The following is a 23833-nucleotide window of genomic DNA, read 5'->3' as shown; positions in this document are numbered from 1 at the left end:
TGTCTGGGGGTTATATCAGTACTGGAGCGTTATAAGAGGGGCTGATATCAGTCACATACGGTGTAATGTCTGGGGTTATATCAGTACTGGAGCGTTATAAGAGGGGCTGATATCAGTAACATATGGCGTAATGTCTGGAGCGTTATAAGAGGGGCTGATATCAGTCACATATGGTGTAATATCTGGAGGTTATATCAGTACTGGAGCGTTATAAGAGGCTGATAGTCACAAATGGTGTAATTTCAAAAACCTGACCGGCACATCCAAACATAGACTCAGTGTGAACAGGTGCTGAACCTAGAGTCGCCAACTCGTATATAGTTAAGTAATTAAGGCAGCACACTGCAATGCTAAAACATGTAAACTTGAAAACACGAAATTTGAACTGCAATACTGCACTAGAAATATGAAAAATGAGAGCTTTCAGCGCATAAAAATGGCCAATTTTATGTGTACCTGGTAGCCCCTTTACGGCATCTCTCTTATACCAGGTCCTACACTTGCCTTACCTCGCTGAGAATAAACGTCTCCATCTGAATGGGTACATGTGAAACCTCTTCCTAGACTAAAATTCTCTCTCTCTAGGAAGAGTCTAGGAAGAGGTTTCACATGTACCCATTCAGATGGAGACGTTTATTCTCAGCGAGGTAAGGCAAGTGTAGGACCTGGTATAAGAGAGATGCCGTAAAGGGGCTACCAGGTACACATAAAATTGGCCATTTTTATGCGCTAAACGCTCTCATTTTTCATATTTCTAGTGCAGTAATGCAGTTCAAATTTCGTTTTTCAAGTTTGTATGTTCTAGCGCTGCAGTGTGCTGCCTTATTTACTTTACATATGGTGTAATGTCTGGAGGTTATATCAGTACTGGAGCGTTATAAGAGGGGCTGATATCAGTCACATATGGTGTAATATCTGGAGGTTATATCAGTACTGGAGCGTTATAAGAGGGGCTGCTATCAGTCACATATGGTGTAATGTATGGGGGTTATATCAGTACTGGAGCGTTATAAGGGGCTGATATCAGTCACATATGGTGTAATGTCTGGGGGTTATATCAGTACTGGAGTGTTATAAGAGGGGCTGATATCAGTCACATATGGTGTAATATCTGGAGGTTATATCAGTACTGGAGCGTTATAAGAGGGGCTGATATCAGTCACATATGGTGTAATGTCTGGGGGTTATATCAGTACTGGAGCGTTATAAGGGGCTGATATCAGTCACATATGGTGTAATGTCTGGAGGTTATATCAGTACTGGAGCGTTATAACGGGCTGATATCAGTCACATATGGTGTAATGTCTGGAGGTTATATCAGTACTGGAGCGTTATAAGAGGCTGATATCAGTCACATATGGTGTAATGTCTGGAGGTTATATCAGTACTGGAGCGTAATAAGAGGGGCTGATATCAGTCACATATGATGTAATGTCTGGGGGTTATATCAGTACTGGAGCGTTATAAGAGGCTGATATCAGTCACATATGGTGTAATGTCTGGAGGTTATATCAGTACTGGAGCGTAATAAGAGGGGCTGATATCAGTCACATATGATGTTATTACAGCACCACGTTCTCCCCCTTATCCTCTCTGGTGCAGACCCCGTGATTACAGCACCACGTTATCCCCTTATCCTCTCTGGTGCAGACCCCGTTATTACAGCACCACGTTCTCCCCCTTATCCTCTCTGGTGCAGACCCCGTTATTACAGCACCACGTTCTCCCCCTTATCCTCTCTGGTGCAGACCCCGTTATTACAGCACCACGTTCTCCCCCTTATCCTCTCTGGTGCAGACCCCATTATTACAGCACCACGTTCTCCCCTTATACTCTCTGGTGCAGACCCGGTTATTACAGCACCACGTTCTCCCCCTTATCCTCTCTGGTGCAGACCCTGTTATTACAGCACCACGTTCTCCCCTTATACTCTCTGGTGCAGACCCGGTTATTACAGCACCACGTTCTCCCCTTATCCTCTCTGGTGCAGACCCCGTTATTACAGCACCACGTTCTCCCCCTTATCCTCTCTGGTGACAGACCCGGTTATTACAGCACCACGTTCTCCCCCTTATCCTCTCTGGTGACAGACCCGGTTATTACAGCACCACGTTCTCCCCTTATACTCTCTGGTGCAGACCCCGTTATTACAGCACCACGTTCTCCCCTTATCCTCTCTGGTGCAGACCCCGTTATTACAGAACCACGTTCTCCCCTTATCCTCTCTGGTGCAGACCCCGTTATTACAGCACCACGTTCTCCCCCTTATCTTCTCTGGTGCAGACCCCGTTATTACAGCACCACGTTCTCCCTTTATCCTCTCTGGTGCAGACCCCGTTATTACAGCACCACGTTCTCTCCTTATACTCTCTGGTGCAGACCCCGTTATTACAGCACCACGTTATCCCCTTATCCTCTCTGGTGCAGACCCTGTTATTACAGCACCACGTTCTCCCCCTTATCCTCTCTGGTGCAGACCCCGTTATTACAGCACCACGTTCTCCCCCTTATCCTCTCTGGTGCAGACCCCGTTATTACAGCACCACGTTCTCCCCCTTATCCTCTCTGGTGCAGACCCCATTATTACAGCACCACGTTCTCCCCTTATCCTCTCTGGTGCAGACCCCGTTATTACAGCACCACGTTCTCCCCCTTATCCTCTCTGGTGCAGACCCCGTTATTACAGCACCACGTTCTCCCCTTATCCTCTCTGGTGCAGACCCCGTTATTACAGCACCAGGTTCTCCCCTTATCCTCTCTGGTGCAGACCCCGTTATTACAGCACCACGTTCTCCCCTTATCCTCTCTGGTGCAGACCCCGTTATTACAGCACCACGTTCACCCCTTATCCTCTCTGGTGCAGACCCCGTTATTACAGCACCACGTTCTCCCCTTATCCTCTCTGGTGCAGACCCCGTTATTACAGCACCACGTTCACCCCTTATTCTATCTAGTGCAGACCCCGTTATTACAGCACCACGTTCTCCCCTTATCCTCTCTGGTGCAGACCCCGTTATTACAGCACCACGTTCTCCCCTTATCCTCTCTGGTGCAGACCCCGTTATTACAGCACCACGTTCTCCCCCTTATCCTCTCTGGTGCAGACCCTGTTATTACAGCACCACGTTCTCCCCTTATCCTCTCTGGTGCAGACCCCGTTATTACAGCACCACGTTCTAACCCTTATCCTCTCTGGTGCAGACCCGGTTATTACAGCACCACGTTCTCCCCCTTATCCTCTCTGGTGCAGACCCCGTTATTACAGCACCACGTTCTCCCCTTATACTCTCTGGTGCAGACCCCGTTATTACAGCACCACGTTCTCCCCTTATCCTCTCTGGTGCAGACTCCGTTATTACAGCACCACGTTCTCCCCCTTATCCTCTCTGGTGCAGACCCCGTTATTACAGCACCACGTTCTCCCCTTATCCTCTCTGGTGCAGACTCCGTTATTACAGCACCACGTTCTCCCCCTTATCCTCTCTGGTGCAGACCCCGTTATTACAGCACCACGTTCTCCCCTTATCCTCTCTGGTGCAGACCCCGTTATTACAGCACCACGTTCTCCCCTTATCCTCTCTGGTGCAGACCCCGTTATTACAGCACCACGTTCTCCCCTTATCCTCTCTGGTGCAGACCCCGTTAATACAGCACCACGTTCTCCCCTTATCCTCTCTGGTGCAGACCCCGTTATTACAGCACCACGTTCACCCCTTATTCTATCTAGTGCAGACCCCGTTATTACAGCACCACGTTCTCCCCTTATCCTCTCTGGTGCAGACCCCGTTATTACAGCACCACGTTCTCCCCTTATCCTCTCTGGTGCAGACCCCGTTATTACAGCACCACGTTCTCCCCCTTATCCTCTCTGGTGCAGACCCGGTTATTACAGCACCACGTTCTCCCCCTTATCCTCTCTGGTGCAGACCCTGTTATTACAGCACCACGTTCTCCCCTTATCCTCTCTGGTGACAGACCCCGTTATTACAGCACCACGTTCTCCCCCTTATCCTCTCTGGTGCAGACCCCGTTATTACAGCACCACGTTCTCCCCTTATCCTCTCTGGTGACAGACCCCGTTATTACAGCACCACGTTCTCCCCTTATCCTCTCTGGTGACAGACCCCATTATTACAGCACCACATTCTCCCCCTTATCCTCTCTGGTGCAGACCCTGTTATTACAGCACCACGTTCTCCCCTTATCTTCTCTGGTGACAGACCCCGTTATTACAGCACCACGTTCTCCCCCTTATCCTCTCTGGTGCAGACCCCGTTATTACAGCACCACGTTCTCCCCCTTATCCTCTCTGGTGCAGACCCCGTTATTACAGCACCACGTTCTCCCCTTATCCTCTCTGGTGCAGACCCCGTTATTACAGCACCACGTTCTCCCCCTTATCCTCTCTGGTGACAGACCCCCGTTATTACAGCACCACGTTCTCCCCTTATCCTCTCTGGTGCAGACCCCGTTATTACAGCACCACGTTCTCCCCCTTATCCTCTCTGGTGACAGACCCCGTTATTACAGCACCACGTTCTCCCCCTTATCCTCTCTGGTGACAGACCCCATTATTACAGCACCACATTCTCCCCCTTATCCTCTCTGGTGCAGACCCCGTTATTACAGCACCACGTTCTCCCCTTATCTTCTCTGGTGCAGACCCCGTTATTACAGCACCACGTTCTCCGTTTATCCTCTCTGGTGCAGACCCCGTTATTACAGCACCACGTTCTCCCCTTATCCTCTCTGGTGCAGACCCCGTTATTACAGCACCACGTTCTCCCCTTATCCTCTCTGGTGACAGACCCCGTTATTACAGCACCACGTTCTCCCCTTATCCTCTCTGGTGCAGACCCCGTTATTACAGCACCACGTTCTCCCCCTTATCCTCTCTGGTGACAGACCCCGTTATTACAGCACCACGTTCTCCCCCTTATCCTCTCTGGTGACAGACCCCATTATTACAGCACCACATTCTCCCCCTTATCCTCTCTGGTGCAGACTCCGTTATTACAGCACCACGTTCTCCCCTTATCCTCTCTGGTGCAGACCCTGTTATTACAGCACCACGTTCTCCCCTTATCCTCTCTGGTGCAGACCCCGTTATTACAGCACCACGTTCTCCCCCTTATCCTCTCTGGTGACAGACCCCCGTTATTACAGCACCACGTTCTCCCCTTATCCTCTCTGGTGCAGACCCCGTTATTACAGCACCACGTTCTCCCCCTTATCCTCTCTGGTGACAGACCCCGTTATTACAGCACCACGTTCTCCCCCTTATCCTCTCTGGTGACAGACCCCATTATTACAGCACCACATTCTCCCCCTTATCCTCTCTGGTGCAGACCCCGTTATTACAGCACCACGTTCTCCCTTTATCCTCTCTGGTGCAGACCCTGTTATTACAGCACCACGTTCTCCCCTTATCCTCTCTGGTGCAGACCCCGTTATTACAGCACCACGTTCTCCCCCTTATCCTCTCTGGTGACAGACCCCGTTATTACAGCACCACGTTCTCCCCTTATCCTCTCTGTTGCAGACCCCGTTATTACAGCACCACGTTCTCCCCCTTATCCTCTCTGGTGACAGACCCCGTTATTACAGCACCACGTTCTCCCCCTTATCCTCTCTGGTGACAGACCCCATTATTACAGCACCACATTCTCCCCCTTATCCTCTCTGGTGCAGACCCCGTTATTACAGCACCACGTTCTCCCCCTTATCCTCTCTGGTGACAGACCCCGTTATTACAGCACCACGTTCTCCCCCTTATCCTCTCTGGTGACAGACCCCATTATTACAGCACCACATTCTCCCCCTTATCCTCTCTGGTGCAGACCCCGTTATTACAGCACCACGTTCTCCCCCTTATCCTCTCTGGTGACAGACCCCGTTATTACAGCACCACGTTCTCCCCCTTATCCTCTCTGGTGACAGACCCCATTATTACAGCACCACATTCTCCCCCTTATCCTCTCTGGTGCAGACCCCGTTATTACAGCACCACGTTCTCCCTTTATCCTCTCTGGTGCAGACCCTGTTATTACAGCACCACGTTCTCCCCTTATCCTCTCTGCTGCAGACCCCGTTATTACAGCACCACGTTCTCCCCCTTATCCTCTCTGGTGACAGACCCCATTATTACAGCACCACATTCTCCCCCTTATCCTCTCTGGTGCAGACCCCGTTATTACAGCACCACGTTCTCCCCCTTATCCTCTCTGGTGACAGACCCCGTTATTACAGCACCACGTTCTCCCCCTTATCCTCTCTGGTGACAGACCCCGTTATTACAGCACCACGTTCTCCCCCTTATCCTCTCTGGTGACAGACCCCATTATTACAGCACCACATTCTCCCCCTTATCCTCTCTGGTGCAGACCCCGTTATTACCGCACCACGTTCTCCCCCTTATCTTCTCTGGTGCAGACCCCGTTATTACAGCACCACGTTCTCCCCCTTATCCTCTCTGGTGCAGACCCCGTTATTACAGCACCACGTTCTCCCCTTATCCTCTCTGGTGCAGACCCCATTATTACAGCACCACATTCTCCCCCTTATCCTCTCTGGTGCAGACCCCGTTATTACAGCACCACGTTCTCCCCTTATCCTCTCTGGTGCAGACCCCATTATTACAGCACCACATTCTCCCCCTTATCCTCTCTGGTGCAGACCCCGTTATTACAGCACCACGTTCTCCCCCTTATCTTCTCTGGTGCAGACCCCGTTATTACAGCACCACGTTCTCCCCTTATCCTCTCTGGTGCAGACCCCGTTATTACAGCACCACGTTCTCCCCCTTATCCTCTCTGGTGACAGACCCCCGTTATTACAGCACCACGTTCTCCCCTTATCCTCTCTGGTGCAGACCCCGTTATTACAGCACCACGTTCTCCCCCTTATCCTCTCTGGTGACAGACCCCGTTATTACAGCACCACGTTCTCCCCCTTATCCTCTCTGGTGACAGACCCCATTATTACAGCACCACATTCTCCCCCTTATCCTCTCTGGTGCAGACCCCGTTATTACAGCACCACGTTCTCCCCCTTATCTTCTCTGGTGCAGACCCCGTTATTACAGCACCACGTTCTCCCTTTATCCTCTCTGGTGCAGACCCCGTTATTACAGCACCACGTTCTCCCCTAATACTCTCTGGTGACAGACCCCGTTATTACAGCACCACGTTCTCCCCTTATACTCTCTGGTGACAGACCCCGTTATTACAGCACCACGTTCTCCCCTTATCCTCTCTGGTGCAGACCCCGTTATTACAGCACCAAGTTCTCCCCCTTATCCTCTCTGGTGCAGACCCCGTTATTACAGCACCACGTTCTCACCCTTATCCTCTCTGGTGCAGACTCAGTTATTACAGCACCACGTTCTCCCCTTATCCTCTCTGGTGCAGACCCCGTTATTACAGCACCACGTTCTCCCCTTATACTCTCTGATGCAGACCCCGTTATTACAGCACCACGTTCTCCCCTTATCCTCTCTGATGCAGACCCCGTTATTACAGCACCACGTTCTCCCCTTATCCTCTCCGGTGCAGACCCCGTTATTACAGCACCACGTTCTCCCCTTATCCTCTCTGGTGACAGACCCCGTTATTACAGCACCATGTTCTCCTCTTATCCTCTCTGGTGCAGACCCCGTTATTACAGCACCACGTTCTCCCCTTATCCTCTCTGGTGACAGACCCCGTTATTACAGCACCACGTTCTCCCCCTTATCCTCTCTGGTGCAGACCCCGTTATTACAGCACCACGTTCTCCCCTTATCCTCTCTGGTGACAGACCCCGTTATTACAGCACCACGTTCTCCCCCTTATCCTCTCTGGTGCAGACCCCGTTATTACAGCACCACGTTCTCCCCTTATACTCTCTGGTGCAGACCCCGTTATTACAGCACCACGTTCTCCCCTTATACTCTCTGGTGCAGACCCCGTTATTACAGCACCACGTTCTCCCCCTTATCCTCTCTGGTGCAGACCCCGTTATTACAGCACCACGTTCTCCCCTTATCCTCTCTGGTGCAGACCCCGTTATTACAGCACCACGTTCTCCCCTTATCCTCTCTGGTGCAGACCCCGTTATTACGCCACCTGCCCCCGTTACCCCCGGACTCCCCTCTGTGGGGTCTTCTGCTCCTATTACCCCCGGACTCCCCTCTGTGGGGTCTTCTGCTCCTATTACCCCCGGACTCCCCTCTGTGGGGTCTCCTGCCCCCGTTACCCCCGGACTTCCCTCTGTGGGGTCTTCTGCCCCCGTTACCCCCGGACTCCCCTCTGTGGGGTCTCCTGCCCCCGTTACCCCCGGACTCCCCTCTGTGGGGTCTTCTGCCCCCGTTACCCCTGGACTCCCCTCTGTGGGGTCTTCTGCTCCTATTACCCCCGGACTCCCCTCTGTGGGGTCTCCTGCCCCCGTTACCCCCGGACTTCCCTCTGTGGGGTCTTCTGCCCCCGTTACCCCCGGACTCCCCTCTGTGGGGTCTCCTGCCCCCGTTACCCCCGGACTCCCCTCTGTGGGGTCTTCTGCCCCCGTTACCCCTGGACTCCCCTCTGTGGGGTCTTCTGCCCCCGTTACCTTCGGACTCCCCTCTGTGGGGTCTCCTGCCCCCGTTACCCCCGGACTCCCCTCTGTGGGGTCTTCTGCCCCCGTTACCCCCGGTCTCCCCTCTGTGGGGTCTCCTGCTCCTATTACCCCCGGACTCCTCTCTGTGGGGTCTCCTGCCCCCTTTACCCCCGGACTCCCCTCTGTGGGGTCTTCTGCCCCCGTTACCCCCGGACTCCTCTCTGTGGGGTCTCCTGCCCCCGTTACCCCCGGTCTCCCCTCTGTGGGGTCTTCTGCCCCCGTTACTGAGGGGCGATCTAATAACCATGTATAAGTATATAAGGGGACAATACAAATATCTCGCTGAGGATCTGTTTATACCAAGGAAGGTGACGGGCACAAGGGGGCATTCTTTGCGTCTGGAGGAGAGAAGGTTTTTCCACCAACATAGAAGAGGATTCTTTACTGTTAGGGCAGTGAGAATCTGGAATTGCTTGCCTGAGGAGGTGGTGATGGCGAACTCAGTCGAGGGGTTCAAGAGAGGCCTGGATGTCTTCCTGGAGCAGAACAATATTGTATCATACAATTATTAGGTTCTGTAGAAGGACGTAGATCTGGGGATTTATTATGATGGAATATAGGCTGAACTGGATGGACAAATGTCTTTTTTCGGCCTTACTAACTATGTTACTATGTTACTATGTTACCCCCGGTCTCCCCTCTGTGGGGTCTTCTGCCCCCGTTACCCCTGGACTCCCCTCTGTGGGGTCTCCTGCCCCCGTTACCCCCGGTCTCCCCTCTGTGGGGTCTTCTGCCCCCGTTACCCCCGGACTCCCCTCTGTGGGGTCTTCTGCCCCCGTTACCCCCGGTCTCCCCTCTGTGGGGTCTTCTGCCCCCGTTACCCCCGGTCTCCCCTCTGTGGGGTCTTCTGCCCCCGTTACCTCCGGTCTCCCCTCTGTGGGGTCTCCTGCCCCCGTTACCCACGGACTCCCCTCTGTGGGGTCTTCTGCTCCTATTACCCCCGGTCTCCCCTCTGTGGGGTCTTCTGCTCCTATTACCCCCGGTCTCCCCTCTGTGGGGTGTTCTGCTCCTATTACCCCCGGTCTCCCCTCTGTGGGGTCTTCTGCCCCCGTTACCCCCGGTCTCCCCTCTGTGGGGTCTCCTGCCCCCGTTACCCCCGGTCTCCCCTCTGTGGGGTCTTCTGCTCCTATTACCCCCGGTCTCCCCTCTGTGGGGTCTTCTGCTCCTATTACCCCCGGTCTCCCCTCTGTGGGGTCTTCTGCTCCTATTACCCCCGGTCTCCCCTCTGTGGGGTCTTCTGCTCCTATTACCCCCGGTCTCCCCTCTGTGGGGTCTTCTGCTCCTATTACCCCCGGTCTCCCCTCTGTGGGGTCTTCTGCTCCTATTACCCCCGGTCTCCCCTCTGTGGGGTCTTCTGCTCCTATTACCCCCGGTCTCCCCTCTGTGGGGTCTTCTGCCCCCGTTACCCCCGGTCTCCCCTCTGTGGGGGTTTTCTGCTCCTATTACCGCACTATATCTATAACTGCAGCTGAGGGTAGGGGTCATCATGACGTCACGGCTGCGTGTGATGTCAGCAGTGTCCCGTATGTGCGGGGCCCCCGAGGGCCACAGGCCGCGCTCCTCCCACCAGCCCGGGTCACCCTCTGTCTCCGCCCCCCGCAGGGTCACACACACCGATACCACATCCCCCGGTGTCCGCACCTGTGCCCAGCAGCACCACGTCCAGCTCAGCAGGCAGCTCGTCCGCCATCTTGTCGGAGAGGAACGATCGTGTGACCAAACCGGAAGAGCTGATTGGTCAGGGCCGGCGGCGCCAGAGCCGCCATTGTTATTGCTGGCGGATGCTAGAGGTTAGCGAAGTATACACTGTATATACTGCATACCATGGGCGGACACACCACATGTTCAGCCTGTGCAGCTGCACAGGGGCCCAGGAGGACAGGGGGCCCGATCAGCTGCTCAAATAGCTGCATCTACACTAAGAGGAGAGGAAGGGGCCGCACCTGAGTGCACTGTTTTGCTGTCAGAGAGGGGCCTCTTCCTCTCCTCACAGTTGATGCTGCCGCTGGCTCTTTGATATGATGGAGCCCGGGATCACTAGACACGCCCCCTGGAATCCTTGGACACGCCCCCAGCTTATGTTCCTGGTTCGTGCAGGGCAGGCAGGAACAGGCTGGTGAGTATGGCTGATCTCAGCCAGTCCTGTCTCCTCCTCACTGCCTCTGACTGCTGCTGGGACCAGCCTCTGAGCAGTCAGTACATCTGTCACCTCTGCTGCCTCCTGAACAGTTCTGACAACTGAACTGCCTGATCAATGTTCACATGATCTATCACATCAATCCCTCCTGCCCCCTGTAGCTACCTCCACCTGCTGTACTGAGGGGGCTTTATTGAAAAACCGCTGCACTGGCCCTTTCAGTTGCAGGAGCTGCTGTGTGCATGCTGCCTGAGTGGCCAGTGCAGCCATTCCTCAGTAAAGACCCCTCAGTACAGGGGTAGTAAGTGGCTACGGGGGGGAGGGGAGGTTGATGTGATGGCCGGTGCTCAAATGGTTCAGACACATGACAGAACTTCTCAGGAGGAAGAAGTGTCAGATCCACTGACTGCAGGGAGAACACTGCAGATATCAGAGGTAGTGAAGAGGCAGGAGGACTGGCGAGAGCTGGAGATCTGACCAGTAAGTGCTGATGGAGGACTGAAGACCCCCAGGATGGAGCTGCTGGAGATGGAAGAATGCACCTGCCAGAGGGACGGCACGTGTAAGTAACAAAATGTGTACAGACTTACTATCACCTATGTGTATTACCATACTTCTGTGCACCTGTTTGTAAAAGTCTATATATAAGTATCTATATATATATATATATATATATATATAATTATATAATTGCCTGAGGGGTACTTCCGTCTGTCTGTCTGTAACTTCCGTAACGGAAATCCCGGGTCGCAGCCGGCCGCGACCAATCAGCAATATTGGGGCGGGAGTTAAACACTGCTTCACTTTTTGCTATTGATGCTGCCTATGCAGCATTAATAGTAAAAACGTATAATGTTAAAAATAATAATAAAAAAAATCATTATGTTCTCACCTTCCGGCGTCTGCACCAGCCTTCCCGCACCTCGCGCTCCGGAACCAAGAATGCATTGCGGCAATGAGCCGAGATCACAACGTAGCGGTCTCGCTACATGATCACAGGTTATTGCCGCAAAGCATTACTGGGAACGGAGCGTCGCGAGGAGCATCGCTAAAGCCCTGCGCTGGATCCGGGAGCCACCGGAGGGTGAGTATAGAACTATTTTTTATTTTAATTGTTTTTTTTTTTTTTAACAGGAATATGGTGCAGACATTGCTATATACTACGTGCGCTGTTATATACTATGTGGCTGTATTATATACTGCATGGCTGTGCAATATACTATGTGGGCTATGTTATATACTGAGTAGAATCTGTTTTTTTTCATGTGTTGCAGAAGAACAAGACAAATTATCAGAGAAAAGGGCATGTAGCGCTATGCCTGACATGGTGTCCTTTCCTCCCTCCATGCAGGGACATCAGCTTACTCCCCAGCCCATGGCACTGTCTCCAGCATGCTCCTGCCTTCTACCTCCACTATGCACGCTGCACTGTGTCCCGATGGCGTACCTAGGATGCATGTGTGCACACTCCCCTGTTCTAAAAGGGGCAGCACGTTTACATGGTAAATGCTCAGCTGGGAGGCATATAGCTAAATGTGTGTTCACTTGCAACGTGTCTCCCAGCCAAAAGCGTGGAGACATCCTGTATATAGGGCACCCCTAGTCTGATATAGTATCCCATATCCCATACCCTGTGTACTGATATTAGTGCTCGCTTCCTGTGACTGCTTCGGCGGTGTCTGTATCCTGAAATCGCATCTGCGGTACCGGTACCCTCCCGTCCCTTATTACGTAACATTCTCTCTATTTATGTATGGTGCCGTCCTTTATTATATAGCGTCTAGTGATGAGTGAATATACTCGTTACTCGAGATTTCTCGAGCATGCTCTGGGGTCCGCCAATTATTTTTTAGAGCTCGGAGATTTAGTATTCTTTGCCGCAGCTGAATGATTTACATCTGTTAGCCAGCATAAGTACATGTGGGGGTTGCCTGGTTGCTAGGGAATTTCCACATGTACTTATGCTGGCTAACAGATGTAAATCATTCAGCTGCGGCAAGAAAAACTAAATCTCCAAGCACTAAAAAATACTTGGAGGACACCCGAGCGTGCTCGAGAAATTTCGAGTAATGAGTATATTCGCTCATCACTAATGGCGTTCTTTTATGTGGAGCGCCGTCCATTATTACACAGTATCATCTCTTGTCATCTACAGCACCGTCCCTTACATTGAGTATTCTCATTATTTTTGTTATTCACAGCGTCTTCTCTTTATTGCATGGTGTCCTCTCCTGTAAAATGACTGCTGAGGGAGCAGCATCTGACCAGAAGACCAGTCCATCAGCCGCATCATCACAAAAGAAGCTTTCCAATGCTCCATCAGCCATCATTTCAGTTTATATCTAACAGGAGTGGATGATATGTAATAAAGAACATGGAGATATAAATAACAAAAAAAATGAGAATCTGATATGTAAGGGATGGTGCTGTACATAACAAGAGGGAACTATATGATAAGGGACGGTGCTATACATAAAGAGAGAGCACTGTGTAATAAGGGGCGGCAATATATATGAGGAGACTGTAAAAAAAATATGTATATCTGTAGCTTGGTCGCGATGAAAGGAGGGGGGGCCCAGATACATTTCTTGCACAGGGGCCCTAAGCTGTCTGTGTCCGCCCCTGCTGCATACATATATTATACAGAGTAATAATAACCCCCATCATCTCCCGCAGGTGGAGCAGTCATCTACACACAGCTACAGTCTGGAGAAAAGAAGAGGAAAAGTGCTACTGACAGTAACCAATCACATCGCTGCTATCATTCCTACTTCCCGAAATAGAAGATCAAAGCTGCAATCTGATTGGTTGTTCTGCTTCCATTATCATATATACATGAGACCTGATAACTCATATCTGACAACTGTCACCTGCAGGAATAAAGGGTCTGTGCTCTGTACCTAAGTCACCGAGGATTAGATACAGCTCTGCAGACAGTAACACACCGGAGGATTAGATACAGCTCTGCAGACAGTAACACACCGGAGGATTAGATACAGCTCTGCAGACAGTAACACACCGGAGGATTAGATACACGGCTCAGCAGACAGTAACACACCGGAGGATTAGATACACGGCTCAGCAGACAGTAACACACCGGAGGATTAGATACATGGCTCAGCAGACAGTAACACACCGGAGGATTAGATACACGGCTCAGCAGACAGTAACACACCGGAGGATTAGATACACGGCTCAGCAGACAGTAACACACCGGAGGATTAGATACACGGCTCAGCAGACAGTATCACACAGGATAGGATTAGATACACGGCTCAGCAGACAGTATCACACAGGATAGGATTAGATACACGGCTCAGCAGACAGTATCACACAGGAGAGGGTTAGATACACGGCTCAGCAGACAGTATCACACAGGAGAGGATTAGATACACGGCTCAGCAGTCAGTATCACACAGGAGAGGATTAGATACACTGCTCAGCAGACAGTATCACACAGGAGAGGGTTAGATACACGGCTCAGCAGACAGTATCACACAGGATAGGATTAGATACACGGCTCAGCAGACAGTATCACACAGGATAGGATTAGATACACGGCTCAGCAGACAGTATCACACAGGATAGGATTAGATACACGGCTCAGCAGTCAGTATCACACAGGAGAGGGTTAGATACACGGCTCAGCAGACAGTATCACACAGGATAGGATTAGATACACGGCTCAGCAGTCAGTATCAGACAGGATAGGATTAGATACACGGCTCAGCAGCCAGTATCACACAGGAGAGGATTAGATACACGGCTCAGCAGACAGTATCACACAGGAGAGGATTAGATACACGGCTCAGCAGACAGTATCACACAGGAGAGGATTAGATACACGGCTTAGCAGACAGTATCACACAGGAGAGGATTAGATACACGGCTCAGCAGTCAGTATCACACAGGATAGGATTAGATACACAGCTCAGCAGACAGTATCACACAGGAGAGGATTAGATACACGGCTTAGCAGTCAGTATCACACAGGATAGGATTAGATACACGGCTCAGCAGTCAGTATCACACAGGATAGGATTAGATACACAGCTCCGCAGTCAGTATCACACAGGATAGGATTAGATACACAGCTCAGCAGTCAGTATCACACAGGATAGGATTAGATACACAGCTCAGCAGTCAGTATCACACAGGATAGGATTAGATACACAGCTCAGCAGTCAGTATCACACAGGATAGGATTAGATACACAGCTCAGCAGTCAGTATCACACAGGATAGGATTAGATACACAGCTCCGCAGACAGTAAAGGTTCCGTCACATTTAGCGACGCTGCAGCGTCGCTGTTTGGTCGCTGGAGAGCTGTCACACAGACAGCTCTCCAGCGACCAACGATCCCGAAGTCCCCGGGTAACCAGGGTAAACATCGGGTTACTGAGCGCAGGGCCGCGCTTAGTAACCCGATGTTTACCCTGGTTACCAGCGTAAAAGTAAAAAAACAAACACTACATACTTACATTCCCGGTGTCGGGTCACGTCCCTCGCCTTCAGCTTCCCGCACTGACTGAGCGCCGGCCGTAAAGCACAGCGGTGACGTCACCGCTGTGCTCTGCTTTACGGCCGGCGCTGACAGTCACTGCGGGAAGCTGAAGGCGAGGGACGTGACCCGACACCGGGAATGTAAGTATGTAGTGTTTGTTTTTTTACTTTTACGCTGGTAACCAGGGTAAACATCGGGTTACTAAGCGCGGCCCTGCGCTTAGTAACCCGATGTTTACCCTGGTTACCAGTGACGACATCGCTGAATCGGCGTCACACACGCCGATCCAGTGATGTCTGCAGGGAGATCCAGCGACAAAATAAAGTTCTGGACTTTCTGCTCCGACCAACGATATCACAGCAGGAGCCTGATCGTTGGTCGCTGTCACGCATAACGATTTCGTTAACGATATCGTTATGTGTGACGGTACCTTAACACACCAGAGGATTAGATACACAGCTCAGCAGACAGTATCACACAGGATAGGATTAGATACACAGCTCAGCAGACAGTATAATGCAGGATAGGATTAGATACACGGCTTAGTAGACAGTATCACACAGGATAGGATTAGATACTGAGCTCAGCAGTCAGTATCACACAGGAGAGGATTAGATACACGGCTCAGCAGACAGTATCACACAGGATAGGATTAGATACTGAGCTCAGCAGTCAGTATCACACAGGAGAGGATTAGATACACGGCTCAGCAGACAGTATCACACAGGATAGGATTAGATACACGGCTCAGCAGACAGTATCACACAGGATAGGATTAGACACACAGCTCAGCAGACAGTATCACACAGGATAGGATTAGATACACGGCTTAGCAGACAGTATCACACAGGATAGGATTAGATACATGGCTCAGCAGACAGTATCACACAGGATAGGATTAGATACACGGCTTAGCAGACAGTATCACACAGGATAGGATTAGATACACAGCTCAGCAGTCAGTATCACACAGGATACGATTAGATACACAGCTCAGCAGTCAGTATCACACAGGATACGATTAGATACACGGCTCAGCAGTCAGTATCACACAGGATAGGATTAGATACACGGCTTAGCAGACAGTATCACACAGGATAGGATTAGATACACGGCTCAGCAGACAGTATCACACAGGATAGGATTAGATACATGACTTAGCAGACAGTATCACACAGGATAGGATTAGATACATGGCTTAGCAGACAGTATCACACAGGATAGGATTAGATACACGGCTCAGCAGACAGTATCACACAGGATACGATTAGATACACAGCTCAGCACACAGTACTGTAGGAAGATGGATCTGGCTAGTGGTCTCTCTTCAATGTCCGGGCTGGAACTGTCGGGGCTGTCACCATTGTTGCCGGGGGAATGACTTACTGACCGGACAGGCCTTTGCACCTGCCTGTTTGGGGCGGGTCTGATATAGAAGAGACTGTGCGCGCAGGAACGGGGCTTTTGGCGAGTACCCAGCGTGTGCGACAAGAGAAGGTGGACTCCCTCCGCTGACCGACGCCAGCCAGCAGGCCCGCGTTATATGCTTCCATTCCCCGCTCATACAGACTGTATCTCAAGAGACCAGTTCCCTGTAAACTTTTGATCTCAACATTACTAATCGGACTGTACCTCTGACAACTGCCGACACGCAACGCAGTACCGACACAACGCAGTACCGATCCTTCTGAGCACCCTGATTGTAGTAGCGAGACCGCGGCCTCCACTCCGGGACTTTGTACACCACTTGCCGTGCTTCAGACCTCCCTTCAAACAGCACCTTGTTCCAGGACCACGTGTAGGAAGCCCAGGATACTTCGCCGCCGTGCAGAGTGTTATGAACAGGTAATTCAGAACCACAATGGACCTTGAAGTTCAGAGCACACAAGGTGACCTGACATTTACCAAAAACATAGGACGAGCTCTGAGACGTGGAAACTCTGCTGACCGCAATCCCTAATCCTAACACACCACACTAGAGGTAGCCGTGGATTGCGCCTAACGCTCCCTATGCAACTCGGCACAGCCTGAGAAACTAACTAGCCCTGAAGAAAGAAAAATAAGCCTACCTTGCCTCAGAGAAATTCCCCAAAGGAAAAGGCAGCCCCCCACATATAATGACTGTGAGTAAGATGAAATACAAACACAGAGATGAAATAGATTTAGCAAAGTGAGGCCCGACTTACTGAATAGACCGAGGATAGGAAAGATAGCTTTGCGGTCAACACAAAAACCTACAAACAACCACGCAGAGGGGCAAAAAGACCCTCCGCACCGACTAACGGTACGGAGGTGCTCCCTCTGCGTCTCAGAGCTTCCAGCAAGCAAGAAAAACCAATATAGCAAGCTGGACAGAAAATATAGCAAACAAAAAATAACACAAGCAGAACTTAGCTTATGCAGGATAGAGAGGCCACAAGAACGATCCAGGAGGAAGCAAGACCAATACTAGAACATTGACTGGAGGCCAGGATCAAAGCACCAGGTGGAGTTAAATAGAGCAGCACCTAACGACTTAACCTCATCACCTGAGGAAGGAAACTCAGAAGCCGCAATACCACTCTCATCCACCAAAGGAAGCTCATAGACAGAACCAGCCGAAGTACCACTCACGACCACAGGAGGGAGCTTGGCCACAGAATTCACAACAGTACCCCCCCCCCCCTTGAGGAGGGGTCACCGAACCCTCACCAGAGCCCCCAGGCCGACCAGGATGAGCCACATGAAAAGCACGAACCAGATCGGCAGCATGGACATCAGAGGCAAAGACCCAGGAATTATCTTCCTGACCATAACCTTTCCACTTAACCAGATACTGGAGTTTCCGTCTCGAAACACGAGAATCCAAAATCTTCTCCACTATATACTCCAATTCCCCTTCAACCAAAACCGGAGCAGGAGGATCAATAGATGGAACCACAGGTGCCACGTATCTCCGCAACAATGACCTATGGAACACGTTATGGATGGAAAAAGAAGCCGGAAGGGTCAAACGAAAAGACACAGGATTAAGAACCTCAGAAATCCTATATGGACCAATGAAACGAGGCTTAAATTTAGGAGAGGAAACCTTCATAGGAATATAACGAGATGACAACCAAACCAAATCCCCAACACGAAGTCGGGGACCCACACAGCGCCTGCGGTTAGCGAAACGTTGAGCCTTCTCCTGGGACAATGTCAAATTGTCCACTACATGAGTCCAAATCTGCTGCAACCTATCCACCACAGTATCCACACCAGGACAGTCCGAAGACTCAACCTGCCCTGAAGAGAAACGAGGGTGGAACCCAGAATTGCAGAAAAACGGCAAAACCAAAGTAGCCGAGCTGGCCCGATTATTAAGGGCGAACTCAACCAAAGGCAAAAAGGACACCCAATCATCCTGATCAGCAGAAACAAAACATCTCAGATATGTTTCCAAGGTCTGATTGGTTCGTTCAGTCTGGCCATTTGTCTGAGGATGGAAAGCCGAGGAAAAAGACAAATCAATGCCCATCTTACCACAAAAGGCTCGCCAAAACCTCGAAACAAACTGGGAACCTCTGTCAGAAACGATGTTCTCTGGAATGCCTTGTAAACGAACCACATGCTCAAAAAACAATGGCACCAAATCAGAGGAGGAAGGCAATTTAGACAAGGGCACCAAATGGACCATCTTAGAGAAGCGATCACAAACCACCCAAATGACCGACATTCTTTGAGAGACGGGGAGATCCGAAATAAAATCCATAGAGATATGCGTCAAAGGCCTCTTCGGGACCGGCAAGGGCAAAAGCAACCTACTGGCACGAGAACAGCAGGGCTTAGCCCGAGCACAAATCCCACAGGACTGCACAAAAGAACGCACATCCCGCGACAGAGACGGCCACCAAAAGGATCTAGCCACCAAATCTCTGGTACCAAAGATTCCAGGATGACCAGCCAACACCGAACAATGAACCTCAGAGATAACTTTATTCGTCCACCTATCAGGGACAAACAGTTTCTCCGCTGGGCAACGGTCCGGTCTGTTAGCCTGAAATTTTTGCAGCACCCGCCGCAAATCAGGGGAGATGGCAGACAAAATTACCCCCTCTTTGAGAATACCCGCCTGCTCAGACAAACCCGGAGAATCGGGCACAAAACTCCTAGACAGGGCATCCGCCTTCACATTTTTAGAGCCCGGAAGGTACGAAACCACAAAGTCAAAACGGGAGAAAAACAGCGACCAACGAGCCTGTCTAGGATTCAACCGTTTGGCAGACTCGAGATAAGTCAAGTTTTTGTGATCAGTCAAGACCACCACGCGATGCTTAGCTCCTTCAAGCCAATGACGCCACTCCTCGAATGCCCACGTCATGGCTAGCAACTCTCGATTGCCAACATCATAATTTCGCTCAGCAGGCGAAAATTTCCTGGAAAAGAAGGCGCATGGTTTCATCACCGAGCAATCAGAACTTCTCTGCGACAAAACAGCCCCTGCTCCAATCTCAGAAGCATCAACCTCGACCTGGAATGGAAGCGAAACATCTGGTTGACACAACACAGGGGCAGAAGAAAAACGACGCTTCAACTCCTGAAAAGCTTCCACAGCAGCAGAAGACAAATTGACCACATCAACACCCTTCTTGGTTAAATCAGTCAATGGTTTAGCAATGCTAGAAAAATTAGCGATGAAGCGACGATAAAAATTAGCAAAGCCCAGGAACTTCTGCAGGCTCTTCAGAGATGTTGGCTGAGTCCAATCATAAATGGCCTGAACTTTAACAGGGTCCATCTCGATAGTAGAAGGAGAAAAAATGAACCCCAAAAATGAAATTTTCTGAACACCAAAGAGACACTTTGACCCCTTCACAAACAAAGAATTAGCACACAGGACCTGGAACACCATTCTGACCTGCTTCACATGAGACTCCCAATCATCCGAGAAGATCAAAATATCATCCAAGTATACAATCAGGAATTTATCCAGGTACTCTCGGAAGATGTCATGCATAAAGGACTGAAACACTGATGGAGCATTAGAAAGCCCGAATGGCATAACCAGGTACTCAAAATGGCCTTCGGGCGTATTAAATGCTGTTTTCCATTCATCGCCCCGTTTGATACGCACAAGATTATATGCACCACGAAGATCTATCTTGGTGAACCAACTAGCCCCCTTAATCCGAGCAAACAAATCAGACAGCAGCGGCAAGGGGTACTGAAATTTGACCGTAATTTTATTTAGAAGGCGGTAATCAATACAAGGTCTCAGCGAACCATCCTTCTTGGCCACAAAAAAGAAACCCGCTCGCAATGGCGACGATGATGGGCGAATATGACCCTTCTCCAAAGACTCCTTCATGTAACTCCGCATAGCGGCGTGCTCAGGTACAGATAAATTAAACAGTCTACCCTTAGGAAACTTACTACCAGGAATCAAATCGATAGCACAATCACAATCCCTATGCGGAGTTAGGGCATTGGACTTGGGCTCATCAAATACATCCCGGTAATCAGACAAGAACTCTGGGACCTCAGAAGGGGTGGATGATGAGATAGACAGAAGTGGAACATCACCATGTACCCCCTGACAACCCCAGCTGGACACAGACATTGATTTCCAATCTAATACTGGGTTATGGACTTGTAGCCATGGCAACCCCAACACGACCACATCATGCAGATTATGCAACACCAGAAAGCGAATATCCTCCTGATGTGCAGGAGCCATGCACATGGTCAGCTGGGTCCAATACTGAGGCTCATTCTTGGCCAAAGGCGTAGCATCAATTCCTCTCAATGGAATAGGACACTGCAAGGGCTCCAAGACAAACCCACAGCGCCTAGCAAAGTCCAAGTCCATCAAATTCAGGGCAGCGCCTGAATCCACAAATGCCATGACAGAATAGGAAGACAAAGAGCAGATCAAAGTAACGGACAAAAGAAATTTCGACTGTACCGTACCAATGGTGGCGGACCTAGCGAACCGCTTAGTGCGCTTAGGACAATCAGAGATAGCATGAGTGGAATCACCACAGTAGAAACACAGCCCATTCTGACGTCTGTGTTCATGCCTTTCAGCTCTGGTCAAAGTCCTATCGCACTGCATAGGCTCAGGTTTATGCTCAGATAATACCGCCAAATGGTGCACAGATTTACGCTCGCGCAAGCGTCGACCGATTTGAATGGCCAAAGACATAGACTCATTCAGACCAGCAGGCATAGGAAATCCCACCATGACATCCTTAAGGGCTTCAGAGAGACCCTTTCTGAACATAGCTGCCAGCGCACATTCATTCCATTGAGTGAGCACGGACCACTTTCTAAACTTCTGACAATAAATCTCTATCTCATCCTGACCCTGACACAGAGCCAGCAAATTTTTCTCTGCCTGATCCACTAAAGTAGGTTCACCGTACAGCAATCCGAGCGCCAGAAAAAACGCATCAATATTACATAATGCAGGATCTCCTGGCGCAAGGGAAAATGCCCAGTCTTGAGGGTCGCCACGTAATAAAGAAATAATGATTTTAACTTGTTGAACTGGGTCACCAGAGGAGCGGGGTTTCAAAGCCAAAAACAGTTTACAATTATTTTTAAAATTCAAAAATTTAGCTCTATCTCCAGAAAATAACTCAGGAATAGGAATTTTAGGTTCTAACATAGGATTCTGAACCACTAAATCTTGTATATTCTGTACATTTATAGCGAGATTATTCATCAAAGAGGACAGACCCTGAATGTCCATCTCCACACCTGTGTTCTGAACCACCCTGATGTATAGAGGAAAAGAAAGACAGAACACAGTGCAAAGTAAAAAAAAATGGTCTCAGAACTTCTCTTTTCCCTCTGTTGAGAAGCATTACTACTTTGGGCCTCCAGTACTGTTATGAACAGGTAATTCAGAAACACAATGGACCTTGAAGTTCAGAGCACACAAGGTGACCTGACATTTACCAAAAACATAGGACGAGCTTTGAGACGTGGAAACTCTGCTGACCGCAATCCCTAATCCTAACACACCACACTAGAGGTAGCCGTGGATTGCGCCTAACGCTCCCTATGCAACTCGGCACAGCCTGAGAAACTAACTAGCCCTGAAGATAGAAAAATAAGCCTACCTTGCCTCAGAGAAATTCCCCAAAGGAAAATGCAGCCCCCCACATATGACTGTGAGTTAAGATGAAAATACAAACACAGAGATGAAATAGATTTAGCAAAGTGAGGCCCGACTTACTGAATAGACCGAGGATAGGAAAGATAGCTTTGCGGTCAACACAAAAACCTACAAACAACCACGCAGAGGGGCAAAAAGACCCTCCGCACCGACTAACGGTACAGAGGTGCTCCCTCTGCGTCTCAGAGCTTCCAGCAAGCAAGAAAAACCAATATAGCAAGCTGGACAGAAAATATAGCAAACAAAAAATAACACAAGCAAACTTAGCTTATGCAGGATAGAGAGGCCACAGGAACGATCCAGGAGGAAGCAAGACCAATACTAGAACATTGACTGGAGGCCAGGATCAAAGCACCAGGTGGAGTTAAATAGAGCAGCACCTAACGACTTAACCTCATCACCTGAGGAAGGAAACTCAGAAGCCGCAGTACCACTCTCATCCACCAAAGGAAGCTCATAGACAGAACCAGCCGCAGTACCACTCACGACCACAGGAGGGAGCTTGGCCACAGAATTCACAACAGCAGAGACAGTGCTTCACTTTCCTCCAGGACTGGGTCAGAGACTTCTCGCGTCACCGACGGCGCCATCCTGGGATTTTCCAGCCTCCACCATCCAGGAACCAGAGACTGATAAATTAACTCGTTATTTGACCCTCTGTTATTACACTATTACCACTAACACTTTGTGTTTCCATATACTCCCAGCTCCTTACTCCCTGTGTGGAGTATTTACTGCTGTGATAACTTTATATAAAAAGCACGTTAACTTTTGCTCTGCCTCCTGCTCGTCACTGCATCCCGCGTACCTGCTAGAACCTTACAGTATCACACAGGATGGTGTCACAATAATGTGAATATGCCATGTTTGAGCATCTACCTAAAAGTACATTGGCTTTTCAGGCACACGCAGTGGGCCTTTCCGACCCCTCTTCCCACTCTGCCTGTGTGTGTAACCCTAAACCCCTCATTTCTACAGAACTGGGTCACCCAGCTACCCCATGTCTATACTTAAAGGGAACCTGTCACCCCGAAATTCGCGGGTGAGGTAAGCCCACCGGCATCAGGGGCTTATCTACAGCATTCTGTAATGCATTCTGTAATGCTGTAGATAAGCCCCCGATGTTACCTGAAAGAGGAGAAAAAGACGTTATATTATACTCACCCAGGGGCGGTCCCGCTGCTGGTCAGGTCGGATGGGCGTCTCCGGTCCGCTGCGGCGCCTCCCATTTTCAGTACAAGACGTCCTCTTCTGATCATCAGCCACGGCTCCGGCGCAGGCGTACTTTGCTCTGCCCTGTTGAGGGCTGACAAAGTACTGCAGTGCGCAGGCGCCGGGCCTCTGACCTTTCCGGCGCCTGCGCACTGCAGTACTATCCTCTGCCCTCAACAGGGAGTATAATATAACGTCTTTT

At 50.2% G+C, this 23833-nt stretch overlaps 1 protein-coding gene and 1 long non-coding RNA gene across 2 annotated transcripts in view; one reads left to right on the top strand and one right to left on the bottom strand.

Annotated features, from left to right (window-relative positions):
* CHM (CHM Rab escort protein) overlaps window positions 1-10411 on the bottom strand; it is a 125169-nt gene extending 114758 nt beyond the window's left edge. The window contains exon 1 of the mRNA XM_069746103.1: window positions 10276-10411. Coding sequence (XP_069602204.1) covers window positions 10276-10324 — 49 coding nt within the window. The 5' untranslated portion in view covers window positions 10325-10411. The remainder of the gene's footprint in view (window positions 1-10275) is intronic.
* Window positions 10412-11013: 602 nt separating this feature from the next.
* LOC138667110 (uncharacterized) lies at window positions 11014-14022 on the top strand. The gene is made up of 3 exons (XR_011318603.1): window positions 11014-11333; window positions 12046-12273; window positions 13448-14022. It is a non-coding gene; the product is annotated as an uncharacterized lncRNA (long non-coding RNA).
* The last annotated feature ends 9811 nt before the right edge of the window (window positions 14023-23833 follow it).

This window comes from Ranitomeya imitator, chromosome 2 (assembly GCF_032444005.1).
Source record: "Ranitomeya imitator isolate aRanImi1 chromosome 2, aRanImi1.pri, whole genome shotgun sequence".
Classification (NCBI taxonomy): Eukaryota; Metazoa; Chordata; class Amphibia; order Anura; family Dendrobatidae; genus Ranitomeya; species Ranitomeya imitator.
The sequence above is the reverse complement of the archived record's forward strand: the minus strand, read 5'-3'. Positions and strand labels throughout refer to the sequence as shown.